At 39.2% G+C, this 19,848-nt stretch overlaps 1 protein-coding gene across 3 annotated transcripts in view; it reads left to right on the top strand.

Moving 5' to 3' along the window:
• The window catches only part of MDFIC (MyoD family inhibitor domain containing), an 87,420-nt gene extending 68,109 nt beyond the window's left edge, over positions 1–19,311 (top strand). For all 3 annotated transcript variants that reach the window (XM_075929460.1, XM_006122532.4, XM_075929455.1), the window contains one exon: positions 14,258–19,311. In XM_075929460.1, the coding sequence (XP_075785575.1) occupies positions 14,258–14,505 (248 nt within the window). In that variant the 3' untranslated portion in view covers positions 14,506–19,311. The remainder of the gene's footprint in view (positions 1–14,257) is intronic.
• The last annotated feature ends 537 nt before the right edge of the window (positions 19,312–19,848 follow it).

Here is a 19,848-nt window from a genome sequence, read left to right as displayed (position 1 = left end):
GCCTGGAGGAATTTGCTGATTATTATTATTATTATTATTATCAGGACTTGACAAGTGGCGGCGGTGCGGTGCCGTGCCAGGCTATGGGCGAGTAGATTGCCCTAATTCTTGAGCCCTGATTATTATTTTATTAATTTATTTGATTATTTATTATTTAAATTATAATAATAATGACAGAACATGAGTTCACTTCCAAGAGAGTGAACTGGAGAAAGGGTGTCTTTATTAGGTATGTTAAATGACAACTAATCGACTGGTTGATGAACTTTCCATTGACTAGTCGATTAGTTGATAAGGTGGGAGAACTGCAGAGACGCAGCAGGTTTAGCTCCTGGCCCTTTTAAATACATTTTAAAAGCACAAGCACAGCTGATTCCCAGGTCATGCCCGGTCTTCCACTACGCCTCTGCCTCCCGTGGCCCCCTGTGGAGATGGTGCTGGGGGGGGAACCGGCTTCTAAGCTGGTTTCCCCCAGCACCGACTCCTATTCCTCCCTCCCTTGCTGCCTCTGTCTGATAGAGGTAGCAAGGGGGGAGGGGGAGAATGACTAGTCGAGTCTCTAGTCGACTATTCAATAAGCATATGCTTACACCCCTAGTCCTTGTAGGAGATAAATGGAGATTTTATATCATAAGGTGTTGGACTGGGCCATGGTAAGGAGAAAGCATTAATCTACAGCAATCACAAAACAATAGATAGAGCCTTATAATTTCAATACTGCCACAGCAACAGCATGAAAGAAATTGGATGGTGCAGTAAACTCATCCCTCTGTGTTGTTTAATATTTCTTTTTGTATGAAGACAAGAAACAGTTATAGCTGGGCTACCAGGTCTGATGTGCTGAACCTTTTTTCTTTCGTTCATGCCATGTGGTCCATCAGATCACTACCAAATCTAATATCTATAGATAAAACCCTATGCCTGCACGATGATGCATTAGAGCAGCCCAAGAGGATGAAGAGCCATATTGGTCACCCATCCAGCACAAGGTCTATTGCACACGGAAGAAGGGGATGGAGGTTCACACTGTTGGGCATGCTTTATTAATAACCGGAAAGAAGCAGCATGCACCACCTACTATCTCCAAACCTCAATATATGCACTAGAAAGCCAAAGACAACACACACAGACACTGCTGCTTTCTGAAGTGCTAAATTAACATCCTTCCCTGATACCGTCAAAGGGGAAAAGAAGCCCTTTTCACCAGCTATTCCACCTCTGAATATACTGACACTGCAGTAGGCCAGAATCTGGTCCTGTGATGTAATGAGTTGCTGTTCAGCTTTTTCCACACAATATGTCTACGTGGTTCGATAGCAATAACCTTTAAAATCTTCTCTCTCAAAGAACTAGTTTGTATAGTCTACCAAGTTGTCCCAACATTCCAAAGGTACATTATTAGAAACACTTTCACATCAAGACTTAGAGGACAGAAATGTACTCACTATTCCTGTACTTACTTTGCATCCATTATTAATCCATGTTATCCCTGAAGAAATCTTGCTCTTCTCGATACCATCTGCTGCAAACAAACTCTGAAAGGGTAAGACAATACTTCACTTCTCTTGAAAAGGTAATTTTTGAGTTACAGCTCAGAACTAAATCTTTTTCATTGGAAATGTAACAACTTATGTGGCTGAAAAAGGTAGACGATTAAATGGAATGTCACAGTGGTGACCATTGCATCCTGGGTTGACTCATTTTTTCAAATACATGAATACACATTTGCTTTTACTAATTGAAATTGCCACATTGGAATTAAAATTTTAACTTCTTTTAATTTTTTTATGTTGATATAAAGAAATAGTCTTTTATGCAGATTTTTGGCATCATTGTCATCTGCTGAAACGGTATTAAATTAAGAGGGATTCCTTATCACTTCATTCCCTTTGGAGCCTGAGTTCGGCCCCCCAGGCTAGTGTTTCCCCAAACTGAGATGGTACCAGTGGGAGAAGGATTACAATGTTAATGAGAGAAGCCGGTAGATAAACTCACCAGCACCTTCCCGTCTGTATTTTTGGCAGACCTAGTTTGGACGCATCTCATATCCCACATGTGGACATTGAACTTGAATAAAAAGTTTAGGAAAAAATGCAGTGAACGCAGTATTCTGGTTCGACATGAATCATGTGCCTTGGATGGATAAATTGCTTGAGAGGTTGGGGTGGCCTGGTATATAGTCTCCCTTGGTTTGACCAATGGATATTGACAGCCTCCCCTCAACCCTGAATCCCATATGTGGGTCTAACATTTGCATTATGACAGCATACTGGGCTATCTAATGTAATGTTCTTTGTCCAGCTAAAGATGCTGCAATATTTCCAGTTCTGCAGTTTAAGTGATAATCGATCGAAACCGTTGAAAATATAGCAGCTGTCTGAAAGAGGAATCTCATTGACCTTGAAGTGGTCAAAGTAAAATTTGCATTAAATGCAACCTCGGCTATTCTTGTCTGGAATTTTACCATGCTGCAGTTAAAAATAAGAAATTGCTGGAAATAGCAAAATTGAATGGGAAATAGAAATTCAAAAACTAGACTCGATGGATTTTATACAAGTATAAAGTTCTTAAACATTCACGTTCAAATGTGTAGTTTAAATATAGACTCAGGGCAGTTTGGCACAAAATAATCTCAGTGAAGATGCACACAAAGTAAGCAGTTTGGATAAACACATCCACAGCACAAAAAAAAACCAAAATTGTGATATCAATCTTATTTAGATGTGTTCTCTCTCTAGACACTGTAAGTGGCTGTTGAAGGGGAGAGGTGCAGCATTGTCATGTGGTTATGGTGGGTTTGCTGTGTGTTTCGGGAGAGGGGGGGACTTGCATTTCTGAGGTTGCAGTCCTAACACTTTTGACCTAGGAACCCAAGAGGGGCCCTGAAAGAAGGGATGTTGTCCCCAAGAAGACTATAGCTACGACTGTGACTGTGCCCCAAACGGAAGAGCTGTGGCCTGCTGGGAAGTGACCAGCAGAGGTGTGAAACCTGGAGTGGACTAGAGAGTGGTCTGTACACTGGATCACCCCTTCTGGGCTCTGAGTTGGGACCGAGGTCCCCCTCCCTCTGTCATGAAAGAATGCCAAGTGAAGAAGAGTGGATACACTGGAGTGAGAAGCCTGTGGAATTCAATCTGTCCAAACTCCCCTTAGAACAAAGTAGACTGATGAAAACTGTGGAGTTGCTGCCAGACCACTGGGCCCACTGGCTATTAGACTAACCTATTAAAACTCCCTTGGATGAGTGCCTACGGATTGCGGTAGCTATCCCTTAAGTATTAGTAGTATTCATAGTGTTTTCCCAACAGAGGGAGGGATTACTGCAGATTCTGAGGTATCCTTATCCAATCTTAACTGGCAATACTTAAAAATTAGATTATTTTTCTTATCAGATTGTATTTCATAATTCATATTATGGGTCCTGATGAAAGCTTCTATTTGTTTCCTTTTGTTTATATGCCCATTCTTCCGGGTAGCTTTTTATTTTTTCTGAAAAAGATAAATTACTTTTGTAATTTTTTTAAATGTTTGAAATATCACATCTTTTCGTGTTTCGAACTTTTATATTTTTTTCCCAAGCTAACTATATGTTTAGTTAAAAGTGGCCTTGCTAATCTAGGGAGAACTATATTATGGATATTTCCTGTTTGTGTGGTTTTTAAAATTTTGGTTCAGTATTTTGCTTATTGATAATGAATATTTTCAAGCTGCTGTGCAGACAAGGGGAAGAGGAGTTCACATCATAGATAACCGAGTTTATGCCCTGTTACCTTTTGTACAATGCTCTGTCAGTATATACCATATATATATCTCTATTTAAGTTAATAACTATCATCATTGTTGTTTTTCTTTTGCTCAGCGGGCTTGTCTTCAGCTTGTCTTTTGTTTGTCTGACTGCTGTGCTGCTTTGGTTGTGGCCTGTCTCTCTGACAGTGCTCCGTGTTCATCCTGGGCTTTCTCCAGGTCTGCTCCTCCTAACTGCATGAGACCTGTAACACCTGCTGAGACTTCTGTTCATCTCTCTGTATGGGCCTTGAGCAAACCCCTGCTGAGGACCTCAACTGCCACTTTGATTGTGGTTTTGCCCTTTTTGATTCTTGCTGCGAGACAGGAGAGTGCCTGGAGATTTGTTTTGAGTTGTCTGAATTCTGTGAATATAGTTAACTGAAAAGCTGACCAAGGTCAGCGTTCTGTAAGTGAGCTTATTTACCATTACAGACATGAAAACCTTTTATCATATATGACCTGCTTGCCTGGTAGAAAAGCTTATTGGGTCAGTTTGTGACAGGTTAGTGTCAAGTATTACAAAAGAAGCAAAGATCAGCCTGCATGTGTACTTTTTCTCTACATGTTTGCAGTGTAACATGGCTGATCTTGTGCAGTATAGATGGCCATGTAATGGATTTCTTAAAATCTTTTTGTGAAATAGACCTAACCAGTTTAAATAAAAGAAGTGGTAGGAGGTAGTTAGATGGGAAGCTACCCCAAAAAAAGTTTTTAATCTTTAACGTTACATTTGGATAATGAGGAGTTGTTAATGTGTATTCTGAAGATGGGCGTTGTGCCAATACTAATACTGTTCATAATAATTCTGACCTTTAAAAACAAAATTACATTTAAATATATAACTAAATCAAGGAATGATTTTTGCCAACTTTGATCAAGGAAAGTTAAATTTAGGGTAGAGTTATCATCCAATTGCAGCAGTGTGCTCCAAGATACTGAACCTTTTCCTAAAAAATATAGATAAAGAAAGGGACCCTTTGGTCTCTGTTTTCAGAACCAAAATGTGCTGGTCAGTAGGATTTTTGAAAGACCCCTGGGAGAGGGTTTTTTAGTTTTTGAGGTCTTTTGGTCTCTAAATGCTTGAAGTATGAACCTGCCTTTTGGCAAAAACAAATAGTAAGAAGTTAAGACTGCTAGCTCAAAACCTAACTTGGATCTGTGTCATTCACCAATACACCTTTCAAATCTAGACATTTTGATGAGCCTTGAAGTAAGTCTTCTATAGCCTCATCTGGAAGAATGGTAGAAGTTTGTGAATAATTTCCCATGAATAATATTCTCCACAAATTAAAAATTACTTTTGCTTACAGAAGTTCCATGGGGAGATTATGATTTCCTCAAATGTATTAGTTATTGAAAAGTTTTCAGCGCTGTTTTGCAATGTATAATACTATGGCTTGTTTTAGACCAGTTTACTGTGAAAGGTATACTTACAGAATTCAGACTCTTAGTTGTTTCTGATCCCAGACTAAATGTGTATAAATATTTTAATTGGGAGGGAGGAAGAAGCCATTTGAGCTTTGAATCTCTCAAGGAAACAGCTGTTAAACAGATTACAGTGCTTAAAACCTGCATGGATTTTTGCCTGAGGTATCATAAGCAAATTAATACAAAATTTAAGTATTGGTTGGTTTTAAAATCTAAGCTGCCAAACCTGGACTAGTTTGTGGTATTTGTTGTGACACTGAAAAGGATTTAAAGAACCCTGTTAAAATACAGCAGGATATTCCAGAGAACTGGAAAAAGAGTTACTAGTGTGTTAATGGTAATAAGAATGGCCTATATTGGGTCAGAATGATCTAGTCCATTTAGCCCAGAATCCTACCTCTATCAGAAAAGAGGTGCCCAGATGGGGTGAACAGAACTGGGAATCAAGTGATCCCAGCTTCTGGCAAACAGGCGAGGTATACCATTCCTGTCTATCCTGGCTCATTGCCATTGATGGAATTATCCTCTTTGAAATTGTATAGTTCTTTTTTTTTAACCCCGTTATGGGCCCTGTTGGCCTTCACAAAATCCTCTGGCAAGGAGTTCCATGAGTTGACTCTGCACTATGTGCAGAAATTCTTCCTTTTGTTCATTTTAAACCTGCTGCCTATTAATTTCATTTGGTAGTCCCTGGTACTTATGTTACGGAAACAGATAAATACATTTTCCTTATTGTTTTCTCCGCGCCGGTCGTGATTTTATAGACCTCTATCATATCCTCGCTTAGTCATCTTTTTTCGAAGCTTCAAAGTCTGAATCTTATTAATCTTTCTTGATATGACAGCTTTTCCATACCCCTAATCATTTTTGTTGCTCTTTTTCTGAACCATTTTTAATTTCAGTATACTTTTTTAGAGATGCAACATCCATACATGCATGCAGTATTCAAGATGGGAGCATATCATGGATTTAAATAGGATTTATAAATTTTCTGTCTTATTTTTATCCCTTTCTTATTGATTCCCAACTTTGTTCTCTTTTTTTTTTTTTTTACTGACACTGTGGATAGTTTCTGAAAACTATCCACAATGATTCCCATATCTCTTTTTTGAGTGATAATAGCTGATTGAGACCCCATCATTTTATATGTATAGTTGGGATTTTCCAATATGCATTACTTTTCAATATTAAATTTCATCTGCCATTTTGTTGCCCAGTTTTGTGAGATCTTTTTTAGTTATTCACATTTTGCTTGGGACATAACTATCTTAAGTAGTTTTCTAAGACCTGCAGATTTTGCTGTCTTACTGTTGTTAGCCCATTTTTCCAGAACATTTCTGAATATGTTGAATAGGATTGGCCCCAGTACAGGTCTCTGGAGGACACCACTATTTACCTCTCTACATTCTGAAAATTAACCATTTATTCCTATTTTTTGTTTCCTATCTTTTTAACCAGTTCCTGATGCATGAGAGGGCCTTCCCTCTTATCCTATGATGGCTTACCTAGCCTAAGAGCCTCTCGTGAGAGGGACCTTGTCAGAGACTTTCTGAAAAATTTAAGTACAATATATCCACTGGATCCCCTTTGTCCACATGCTTGTTGATATCTCAGAGAATTCTAATAGATAAGTGAGGCATGATTCCCCTTTACAAAAAAACATGTTGGCTTTTCCCCCAACAAATTAAGTTCATTGGTGTTTCTGAACAGCTTTGTTCTTTACTATCAGTTTCAACCTGCTTGCCTGCTAGCGAAGTCAGGCTTACCTTCCTGTAATTGCTGGGATCACCTCTGAAGCCCTTTTTCAAAAACTGGCATCACAATAACTGTTGTTCAGTCATTTTATACAGAAGCTGATTTAAATGATAGGTTACAAATTACATTTAATAGTTTTAAAAATGGGTGAATGATGGGAAAATTTATTTCTGCACAAAGAAGTACATTTTTGAAGTTACCATATCACTGAGGTGAATAGTGGCTTTAGTTCAAACCTTCGGCTGCTATGGTTTATTAGGAGACAGTTTTAGGCACAGCAGCCCTACTCCATATTAGGGATGTAGAAGTTGTTTAAAAATCTTAGTGATTACACGTGCTGTGGACTCTGCAGTACAAAACTTAGCTTTATACAGTGCAGAGCCTGCAGTGAAGCCTTCCCGGGAGCAGGACTGGTAGAGGCTGCCAGCTCTACTCTTGAGAGGAAGTTTGGCAAGTTACCTCCCCAGGAGTGGGGCCTTTGCTGCAGGCGCTGTGCCTTGGGGAGCCATGGTGTGCACCTTTTTATATCCCTACTTTATATTACAGTATAATGAAGACAACCCTCTCTATACCAGAAAGGAATAGATGTTTTAAAAGTTGCCGAAAGGCACCCTCCACCCCAGATTGCTGACCTTATTCTTTTTCCATAATCTTTGCTCATCTTTGGGAATGTAAAATGAAACTAATGTTCCAGATGGTTGGGTTAATGTGTTCCACTTCTGACTCATCTCTAGCACCTGCTATGGTTTTTAAATGCAAGTGGAAATAAACTCCATTGGAAATAATCTTTCATTAAAACACTATCATCAAATATATTTGTGCTTATCCAAGATGTTCTGGTAAGTAATCTATAAGGATTTGAATTTGGAACCTGGGAACAAGTGTTTTGAGATCTTATGAAAGGAGCTGGAACATAATTATCTGCAAATGGGTATGAAATTATCTTTTTGATTGCATCTTGTGTAATATACTAGAGGTGCATGTGATGTTGCTTTTAAGCAACTGGCTTACAAAAAAGATAGGGACCTCCAACACGCACTCGTTCAAGAGGCAAAGATGCTTCTAGTGTTGGAGATGAAAAACCAAGATATGTTTGCAGCCAGTTGATCTGTTGCACATGCTCATATCCTCACGGTTTCTCCTTTATTCTTTTATGGCTGTTAGTCTCTATTTTAAATATTATCTTTATGACATGCTTAGATGGGATGTTGTGATAATTGTGCATACATATTTACCCTAATTAAGAGCTCAACTGTAAGAAGTGAGTGTAAGTTTATAAGATTTCACCATAACAACAAATCTTGATGTGAAAAGATACAAAAGACAGACTGACTGTATTAGTCTCAACAAAAAATCCTACTTGTGTTACTGAAGGACTGTGTTAAGATCAAGCCTGGTAAACAAGAATAATGTGTGAGAAATCAGTGACCCAAAACTGGTGTATCCGAAACTAGTTTAATAGGTGGACAAAATAATGAGGGAATCCGCAATGCTGTCTATCACTCCCAATTCTGTCCATAGCTCCCTTTAAAGAAAGAAAATATGTGGAAAAACTTGGTTACTGGAAAGAGCTTCCCATCTGCTTGCCACTCTTTGAGGCCCCAAACCTTTTTCTTCCTGATTCTGAAAACTGTTCTGATCAGATTGGACCAGAGAGTGGGGAGTCAGGAGTCTTTTTGACTAAGTTCCAAATACACTTCGGTTGTGAGACTTCGCTTTTCCCTCTGTCTCCCCTTGTGAGTCCTTTTTATTCTTTATTCTTTTTCTTTTCCTCTTTTTTCCAGCAATGAGGTTGCAAGTGGGAGGCAACAGAGATACAGAAACTGCATTTCTATCTTTGCTGTTTCTTTTGTCACTCCTTTTGCATGTATTTATCTTATCTTCTGTGAAACAGATCTAACTTTAACAGCAGCTCGGCCTATCCCTACAAACTTCTCTTTTCCCCAAAGAACAGTTATCTTTAATGCCATCTAAGCAACTGTCAGAGAAGTTGATTTTCCCTTCTAAAAATGCTCCCCAGCTAAAGAGACAAGGAATGAGGGAAGTTTCTAAAATGGAAACCTTCACTACTTTACATTCCAGATGCTTGAGCTTTTTTTCCTTCTTTTTTGGAAACGTTAAAAGGTTTTCTAATGGGGTGCTTGCCATGGTACTAAGAAGGCCGAGGTCTCTGTGTACCAAATCCTGAACCTTATTTAAAGTTGTTTAATGTTGGATGGTGACTTGGTTATGTTAATACCTTTGGTCTATATATTCCATCTAAATTAATACCACTGGGGCCTTCTCTACTAGTATGTTCTGTTTAAATATAATCTCCGGGTCTGTAATAGCTTTGCTTATGTGTACCTGTGATACCAACCAAAATATAGAGATTTTGGAGGAACTACTGAGCCGCCAAAAGTTTAAGGTTAGGTTGATGGTGGTGATCACAGCTTGTCCATCACAACATGTTGTATAATCTTCTTGACCAACAGATGTTCAGAGCCTGATTTAAAATCAGTAGCATGGGGGGAAAAGTTCCAGTAATGTTTCAACTCTGCCCTTGAAACGTGGCCCATAATTTTTGTTCATCATGCAGTTGAGTCACTGGTTACTGAAAGGATAAAGAAAGTAACACAGATGTTATGCCTTTTTTTCATTTTCTGAAGTCTCTGTAGGATAAATAAACCTCATAGAAAACAACAAATCATCTGCAAATCATCTTCTGAGCAGAGAATGTATTAGTTTGCTATCAAGGCAGCTTGCATCAGAATAAACACTATGTGCATAAGTTTCTGCTTCTCTCCTGTGAAGAAGAGATGAAAGAGAAAAAAGCATCCACAGTGACATCCATAATAGAACCATCAGCCAAAATTAATAGTGCATCATTTCTTTGTGTAATTGAGCATACATGGATAGCTTTGGCCTTTGATAATTAGCCAAGAGTGAAGTAGCTTTATTTAGACCAACACCGTCTGTCTGCTTCAGTAAATATCTACATAATGGAAAGCTTTGCAGGTTCCATGGAATGTCTTTTACTACACTGAGAAATGAAAAGACTAGTGAGTTTAGTTTTGTGCTTTAAAAGCCAGTACATCAATATAGTGCTTTATCTTGTGTGTATCTGTTAATTTCTATCTCTGATTTATACATGGCTGGAAAATGTGCACAATCCTTACACTTATGTGACTGTTGTCTTCCTCACCTAGTTTTCTCATATCAAAAACAGAATAAATAGAAGATCATCCCCATGACCAGTTAATTAATCACAGCGAAGCTTTGGTCATCTTCAGTCAGCTAATATTTCCTAACTTCATTTCACATATCTGTTGAGTTTTGGTTGAAGGTCATTTATATGAGTGTTGGATTGAGGGTTTTTTTTTTCATATAAAGAACCCATTTTAACAGACACAGACACCCCCCCCCCCCTCCTTTTTTTTTTAAGTGATTGGAGCTTATCAGTATTTCCCTCTCACAGTTCTCCTTCCCATGCAATGATATGGAATTTCTGAGAGTTGTTCTGTTTTTCTTGCTCTCTTTCTGGCTTTAATACATCTTGAAGGTTTATTCTTCACTACCTCAATTATTTATATAAATTCATTTGTTGGCTTAAGTACTGCACATAACCTAAGATATTTATGTATGCAGATGACAATGTTCTTACCTACTGCTCCTTATAATCCTCTTGTCAACACTTTCCTATGTCAACTGGCTCAAGGAAAATCACCTCCTTCATTTATATTTTTAAACATGAGAACTGCAACTTTGCTGTTTCCTACCAAAATTTGTAATTGGTCATTAATCTTAAAATACATGTTTATAATTTTAATTTCTCAGCTACTGAATGTATGTAAAAACTCATAAGTCTTGTTTGAGCACAGTCACTCATGGTATGTCTGTGCTGTTCGTGGAAGGTGTGATAGGCTTGTACTGGGACAGTTAAACCGTACCGAAGCCTATACTGCCAATCAGGGACTCTGGGTATGTACTCATAATGGGGATTAGAGGTTGAAGGGCCCTAGGCCTAAGCAAATTAGCCCTTCATCCCCTCGTGCTCCTGGCACGGAGATGGGGTAGAGGCAAAGGGGCTTCTCCTGTCAACCCAATGCTCCTGCTGTGGGGATAGGTCCTGTGCCCCAGTCCTGCTCCCTATCAGGAGCACCTGTTTTTTTTTTTTTTTTTTTTTTTTTTTTGCCACTGGGAACTTAGATTGCTGAGTTGTGCTAAATAAAGTCCGCATGGGTGGGCTTACAATAACACTGCTGTTTACAATATGGAGTATACTTAGCACACATGCTGACACACATATAAGTTACTAAGCTTACTTATTTTACTACATCTAGACTTCACAGATATACTTTGGTCAAGTTTTTCCATAAATCCTTTTAAAATGTGACACAATCTATAAGCAAGCAAATATAATTTTAAAAATATTCTTAAGCATAATGTTAAGTTATCATGACTATTGCCTCGGGTTACATTTACAGGTTAGCATGAAAATCACCTTGCTATAACTGTGTATGAATGGCTAAACAGTTTGACATCAAATGTTTTTGAAATCTTATAGCTATACCTCTAGAAAAAACACTACAGATTGAACCATTCTAGTCCAACGCCCTTAGGACCTGACTGGTGCCGAGCCAGAGAAATTGCCAAACCACTGGAGCTCAATATTGTCTAGTACAATTACCAACACTGCTCCCATTAGGCTCTTGGAAGGAGTCATTTAGTGGTTAATTTAGAACTAAATAACAGCACAGAACAGGGTGAACCAGTACTGGTGGCTGTAAACAAACTTTACGGGATCATGGGGAAACTTGACCACACCTGTGATAAGTGGACATCCAGCTAACGAAAATCATGCTGGACCATGGATATTGCCAGACCAGAGAGTGCTGAACTAGAGGAGAGGTTTTACCTGTAGTAATACATTTTCCTCCATTGAGCTATAAATATTGTTAATCTAATATAGGTTTTAATCTGTCTAATATTCAGAACTGATTATTTTAATCAAATTTGTTTCATACCCAAGTGAACCATTCATTTTTTTTTACAACGTAAAAACTTTAAAGTGGCAAGACTTTTTAAAGCAAAAGGACACTGTAGGGTAATACATTTGTAAAACATACGCAGCTTTAAATGTACACCTCTCCAAATAATATCTGTTGCTGAATGAATACAAATCAAACTTGTATGCATGATATATGCAGCTGTATCTGTAGGTTGTTTTTCTGTTGTGCATTTCTGAACATACTGTATGGAATTGGGTTTCCTTTGAGTTCATTTTAATGAAAATCTGATAAATGTAAGTATTACTTTTTATTGCTCAGTTTTGTTATTCTTTCAGTCTTTAGCATAGTGTTAGCACTCAAAATCAGTGACAATTATCCGATATGATTACAGAAGGCCTCCGCTTTGCAACAGCCCGATTTATGACCCATTGCACTTATGACCATTTCTGTAAGTGCGGAAGGAGCTGAAATCCCCCGACTTATGTCCTCGGCCCCACATTTATGACTGGGTATGATGCATGCTGTAAATGTGGACTCAAGTTATGACGCCTCCGACTTGTAACGTTATCTCCAGAACCAATCGCGTCACAAGTCAGGGGCAGCCCGTACATGTATTCATTGTTTGGATGTCATATCTTCAGTTAATAATGTATGGGGTACCACTTGAGTGTGCACGTTCTCATTTACTATTTGTGATTTTTTTTCCGTGCTCATGATAGTACAGTATTTCAGTTCCAGCCTCATTCTCATTTCCAGATAGTTTTAAAAATCAATTAAATATAAGCTTGGTAGAAGAATGCATGATTTATAATGTGGGATCAGAATAGACTTCTTTCTTTGTTGAAAATGTAGATGTATGTATGAGCCATTGATATGGCTATTTTGGAGATTAGCCTGATATCAAAGAGAAAACAAAATCCTCCTGCTGGTGTGGCATCTATTTTGCTATGGCTATTAGGGATGTAAAGGACTAGTCAACTGGGGCTCTTATGCATTTCAAAGTGGAAGCATCTGGGTGGAGCCTGGAGTCAGTGGGACTTCCCGCTGGCCCTGGGATTCACTTAGCATTCTAACTTTAAAATGCACAAGATCTCTTGCCTAGTATCGTGTTCATTTCAAAGGTGAAATGTGGAAATGCCTGTCGAGTAGTCGATGGAAATTCTATCGACTACTCAACTAGCAAATTAATCGCTACTTAAAATCCCTAGTGACTATAAACATCAACATAACAAGCAAACACATAGTTTATACATAAAATTCCAGCTGCCACAGCCAAATTTCACTTTATTAATTCTCAGCATTCTGTTTTTGTTTACAATCTAGAATACAGATGCAAAGGTAGGCCAAAAGGAAGCACTTTAGATAACTTGATATTTTTTCATAATCTGGTAAATTCATGGGCCCCACAGAAGAAGTGAGTTTAAAAGACAAATTTGGAGGAGATTTTAAAGACTGATCACGCATTGTACTTGGGGAGGATTCACTGCATAGAATATATAGAGCAGTGGTCCCCAACGAGGTGCCTGCGGGCGCCATGTCACCCGCCGGGCCATTTCTGTGTGCCCTCCAAGTGATCGGGACCAGCCCCACCCCCGGGCACGTGGTGCATGGGCGGTGCCAACCCCTGAGCGCGCAGCGTATGAGTGGCCCTGCCCCCGGGTGCATGGTGCAAGGGCAGCCCCACCCACAGGTGTGCGGTACATGGGCTGTGCCGGCCCCGGGCGCATGTCGTACGAGAATCCCTGCCCCAGGGCACGTGGCACAGGAGCGGCACCGGCCCCAGGTGCGCAGCGCATAGATGATGCCGGCTTCTGGGCGTGTGGCACAGGAGCGGCGCTGGCGCCGGGAGTGCAGCGCATGGGTGGCACTGGCACTGGGCACGCAGCATATGGGCGGCCCCGGGCACGTGTGCGGCCCCGCCCCCAGGTGCCCTGCGCGTGAGTGGCCCCGCCCCAGGGCGCCCGGCAGCCCCAAAAGGTTGGGGACCACTGATATAGAAGGTAATGTGAAAACAACAGTAGAAAAAGGACATGAGATCTGCCATTAAGGCTAGCATAAATGAATAATGGATATGGATATACAAGATGTGATCCAAGATTTAATCTTGGCTGTGTTGTGGCTTTGAAGAGTACACAAAATTTGAACTTCATGCAACAGAGGAGAGGAAGTGTTGCTGACTATTAGCAATAATAATAAGTAATTATGTGATATACTTGATGTAAAATATAATACTGATTTATTCTTTTTTGTTCTTTCTTTTTATATGTGGCACATTACAAAACTGGTTCCTCCTGAAGATTGCTGTGTTCACTGTATCCTGGCTTGCTTGTTTTGTGAGTTTCTCACCCTCTGTAATATTGTTCTGGCACAAGCTTCCTGTGGCATCTGTACATCCGAGGCCTGCTGTTGTTGCTGTGGGGACGAAATGGGGGATGACTGTAACTGCCCATGTGACATGGATTGTGGAATAATGGACGCTTGTTGCGAATCATCAGACTGCTTGGAAATCTGTATGGAATGTTGTGGAATTTGTTTCCCATCATGAAATATTTTTATCTTTTTTATTCTTTTAAAAACTGGAGAGCTTTAAAAAATACTTTTGAAGAAAAATAAGGTAAGAGTCTCACACAGTAACCTAGTATTTGCACTGTTAGCTAGCTAAGTTTAAAGAATCGTTAGAGAAAACAAACCTGTAATCTAACATGTTTTATGGTTGTTTAGTATGTGAAATTCTAAATTACTTTCCAACTCCGTTTAGCTTTGCAAATAGGACAGTTGACGGCAATCAACTTAAAGGCCTAATACAACAGACTTTTAATGTTGCTGTTTGAGTTAAGTTTTTGCCAGAGAAAAGACTACAAAAGCAGTTCCTTAGATATTACCACCTTACTTACTTTAATGCTAAATGCTTAAATAGCCTTTCATACCTAAAACACTTCTTGCACGACTTGAAAGCAAAATACCTTAATTTAATCTTTTATGGTTTGAAAGTAACCTTTGCCTATTAGATTTTGAAGTGAATTGGTCTTGGCAGAGTGGTCACACTGAAATGTTTCTTTGATTTTTGGGTGATTTTCTGTACTTACCATGGTAAATGCTGGTAATAGGTGAAATCCAGATTTATTATGTCAATGAGAGTTTTGCCATAGACTTAAAAAAGACCAGTATTTCACCCACTGGCTTCCAAACCACAATAAACTTTTTAAATACAACCTGTATTTCCCTTCTGTGTTAATGATACCAGAAATAATTAATTTTAGAACAAGTCTAGGTACAACATGAAGTATACCCCTTCTCTGTTGGTCTATATAATCAAAGTCACTCTAATTATATATAGGAATATCAAAAAAATTATCAGATTCTAAACGTGCCAATTTTTGTGTCTTTACAGCCACATATCCTAATTTAGTCACATACACACACACACACACACACACACACACACACACACACACACCCCTAACCTCTTCTCCCTGTTCCTGTGTTGTAGGAGAGATGCACACAAATAGGGGGAATGGGCAGACAGAGAAAACAGTGAAACAATTAGACGGGAAGTACTGCCAAATGCAGAAATTAACTTCTAAAATATTGTACACCCTCTCTCTGAGTTACGAACGAGTTACAGACCAAACAGTTGGCCGTAACTCGATCCATTCGTAACTCGGACTCCATTGAGTTACATGCAACTGTGCTGTTTGTAAGCACGGGTCGCGTTTGTAACTTGGGGACCGCCTTTACGACCGCTTTGGGAGCTTTGGTCATAAGTGCGAATGGTCGTAATTCGACCATTCGCAACTCGGGGAGTGGCTGTATCTTAAATAATTGGTTCTGTTAAGTGTGTTACTTATACACAATAAATAAAGAATTTTCAAATAGTTACTTTTAAGTTAGAATCATAGAATACTAGAACTGGAAGGGACCTCGAGAGATCATCAAGTCCAGTCCCCTGCCTTCATGGCAGGACCACATACACTCTATATTATCCCTGATAGGTGTCTGTCTAACTTGTTCTTAAATATCTCCATTGATGGAGATTTCACAACCTTCTTAGGCAATTTATTTCAGTGTTTAACCACCGTGACAGGTAGGAAGTTTTTTTTTCTAATGTCCAACCTAAGCCTCCCTTGCTGCAGTTTAAGCCCATTGCTTCTTGTCCTATCATCGGAGGCCATGAAGAACAATTTCCCCCCCCCTCCTCTCTGTGAGACCCTTTTAGATACCTGAAAACCACTATCATGTCCCCTCTCAGGCTTCTCTTTTCCAAACTCAACAATTCCTTCAGCCTTGCCTCATAGCTCATGTTTTCTAGACCTTTAATCATTTTTGTTGCTCTTCTCTGGACCTTCTCCAGTTTTTCCACATCTTTCTTGAAATGTGGTGCCCAGAACTGAACACAGTACTACAATTGAGGCCTAATTTGTTGATTGTGTTTCTCTAAAACTAAAGGAACTATAGTAATGTATTTTAAAAAAAAACAACCCTAACATTCAGTGGGCTAATTTTTTCTCTTCATTGTACCATGTAAATATGGATTTTTCTTGGTGTAATTAAGTTGGGCCAGCATCTGTTCTCAGCTATTCATTACAATTTCCAGATGTTGGGAAATAATGGTGCAACTACTAGTTGTCTCTGCTCCACGTCTATGGCTCATTAGTTATGTTACGTAAACTACCTGAACATCTTGGTCTCACATGTTAAACTTTGCTATCTAGACTCCAGATTTCTCCTGTTGGTAGCTTGTTGTAGTTTGTTGGTCCTCGTTAATTTAAGTCTCACTACAACAGTGCTTGATGGATAATATCACATTTCCATAAAGCTAGTTGACCATAAAATAGTTCTTTTCACTGTATAGAATTCAATTTTTGCAAATGTGACAAACTGAAAGAGCATGGGAATGTGAAATTGACTGACAACACATTGTTCTTATCTAGAGCCTGGTCCTGCAAACACTGTCTAGTGGTGCTTACTACTGTGAGTTCTCTCTGAAAATGATAACCTTAAAATGGCTGTATCCTCCACAGTTCTGTTAAACTAGGGAGATGTTTCCTTCTGCTTTGACTTCTCCCCAGTTGTGGTATATTCCACTTCAATGCAGATTCATTCAGCAAGTATCTTTGTCCATTTTTGACAATTACTACAGTGGCTGTACACATCTGGTTTTGCTACATAGGTAGGTAGGGCCAGATTCTGATCTCACATTAAGGTTTTCTCCTCTGTCATCGTTTTCCAAAGTTGTGACTTCATTAAGGAAGTGCTCAGATTTTATGTTAATGGACACTATAATGGAGCAACTAAATTGTTAAATAGATAAAACTCCTGAGCTCAGAATCAAACTCCTGGGCTCTTTTCTGACTCTTTACACCCTGAACTATGCTGGGAAGGGAGAAGAGTCATGCTGGTTGAAAGGCAGTGCCTGGAGGCTTTTTGCCTTTGTAAGATAGAATGCCTCTGGGAAACATGGTGGGCATCGCAGTAAGCAGTGTGACTTGTTGCTCTTGGGAAAGTGTACACCCGTGGTGTCCCGCACTCTAACCACTAGTCACATGTGGCTGTTTGGTCTGTTGAGTGTGGCTAGTTGGCTTGAACAATGTGGCTATTTGGCTGGTTGAGTGTAGTTAGTTCAGAACTGGTTGGACACCACAGGGTAGACAGTACTTTCCCCAACACAGTTCTAACGGATGTCACCACAGTAGTGTTTGGGAAATGCTCTTTGGGACCAGGTAGCACTGAAGACTGTGCTAGTTCTCCCATCTCTTGTGTTGCTTAGCACAGCCAAATAAACTATGCTTTCCCGTTGTTTTAAATGTGCTTGTGAGTCAAGGGAGAAGGGCTTTCTATGTTGTCTTGGGGTGCACCTCTGCCAGAGTAGTCACATTTTGGATTATAGGTTTCTGGAAAAATGAATGTCTGCATTATTAAGATTTTAGTAGATAGATACTAAATTTTAAGAATTGTTCAGTATTGCTCTTGAAAATAAATTACTATACCATAGGGCTGCTATAGACGGGCAAAAAATTATGGTCTGTGTTTTCATGGTTTAAGATGTTTGTTCATGTAGATTGTTGTACATACATACATATATATATATTCTGCTTGTAGGATATAAGGATGTGAACGACTAGTCGACTATCCGATAAGCAAATGCTTATCAGATAGTCAGTTAGTCGCTTCACTCCCTTGCTGCCTCTATGAGAGAGAGGCAGCAAGGGAGGGGGGAAAAAAGGGGATGCTTCAAAGCGGCAGTACCACGAAAAGCCTGGGGTCAGCCACTGGGCTCCATGTGATGCTTCTGCTTTGAAATGAGGCATGCAGCTCAGATCCTCAGCTGGCCCGGGCTGCACACAGCATTTCAAAGTGGCAGCGCTGCATGGAGCCCAGGGTCAGCTGCGGATTCCCCCACTGACCTCGGGCTCCATGTGGCGCTGCCTCTTTGAAATGCCATGGGGAGCACAGGATCAGCAGGTGTCTGCTTGAGTCCCCCTTTGGCCCCGTGCTCTCTTCAGCGCTTTCGCCTTTGAAGTGTAGCAATAGCACTAGGGCTGTTGCAACACTTCAAAGGCAGAAGCTCCTTTATGGACTAATCAAATAGCCGATGAGCCAAATAATTGAAATTTTACATCTTTCGTAGGATATTTCACAAATGGAAATATTTTGGGTTCAAAGTAGAAAAAGGTGGGAAATGCATATATTTCATTCTTTTTTTTTTCTAAACAGTGTACTTCCAATGTTGTTAAATGAAAACCAAGAACAGTTCTGTTCATGATTTATGTAATTAGAATCTGGATATTTATGTATATCTTATTTTAATATTTTCTTGCATCCACTTGATTTGGGAAATATTGGGAATTGAAAATACTGGCGGGTTATAGGACATACAAAATCCTTTCAGTGATTTGGAACTATCAAATCATGGCAGATTTAATTCTGAAAATTTTATTTGTGTGATATGTTTAACATTTAAATATATTCTGCTACTATTTGTCATAGAAATATTAGCATTTTTGTAAAATTTATCTCTGTAGCAGAGAATATTAGTGAGTAGTTAAAAGAACTTTTATATATTTATATTCTTAAAATTCTTTTTTGTTGTGTCCACTCTGTAGGCAATCTTATGAGCACCTTGTGTAATAAAAACAAGCAGAACTAAAAGTAGACAATGTGAAAAGGTATAGTTGAAATAAAAAATCATTACTCATCAAGTTTGTAAAATTTCTGGTGGACAGTCACAATGCTTCAGTTTACAGTTCTGCAAATTGGCCCTGTTTTTTACAAATTGGTAAATTGCTATTTTATATTAACTGGATCTGTGTAATTGTAAAACACTATTTTAAAATAAAATAACTTTATTTTGAAACTTTGCCATACTTCATTATTATGTCATTGTCTTATTACTGTTTTGCATTTAACATTACCTGAAAGTCTCTGCATACAGACATTGCTTTGTAGGCCTACTGTTTTATTACAGTGCCTAAATAATGTTTATGACAGAGAGAGAGAGAGTGCGCGTATGTCTGTGTTTGGAGACCAATGCTATGGTTACACTGAGGCAAATACACTACATGCCCTTATCAGATAACCTTAAATCTTTCTACAAAACCTCTGTTAATCTAAAATTTCTGAGTCCTACAGATGTCAAAAAGCCCTCTGCCTGGGCTTAGATCTTTTTTAGGCATTTGGAAACACTGTCAAAATTGTCATGTTAAATTTAGATTAATGGGCTAATCGATGCAAATTGCATCCACTATTCAATTAGTCAATAAGGGAGTATTCACTTTAGAAGTGTTGCATCAGCTCCAGAGCTGTTGCTACACGTCAAAGGTGAAAGCGCTGTAGGAGTACCGGGTCAGTGGGCAACTCAAGCAGTCCACTGCTGACCCTGGGGTCCCCG

This window comes from Pelodiscus sinensis, chromosome 1 (assembly GCF_049634645.1).
Source record: "Pelodiscus sinensis isolate JC-2024 chromosome 1, ASM4963464v1, whole genome shotgun sequence".
Classification (NCBI taxonomy): domain Eukaryota; kingdom Metazoa; phylum Chordata; order Testudines; family Trionychidae; genus Pelodiscus; species Pelodiscus sinensis.
Note: the sequence above shows the minus strand (reverse complement) of the source record. Positions and strands in the feature narration are given on the sequence as shown.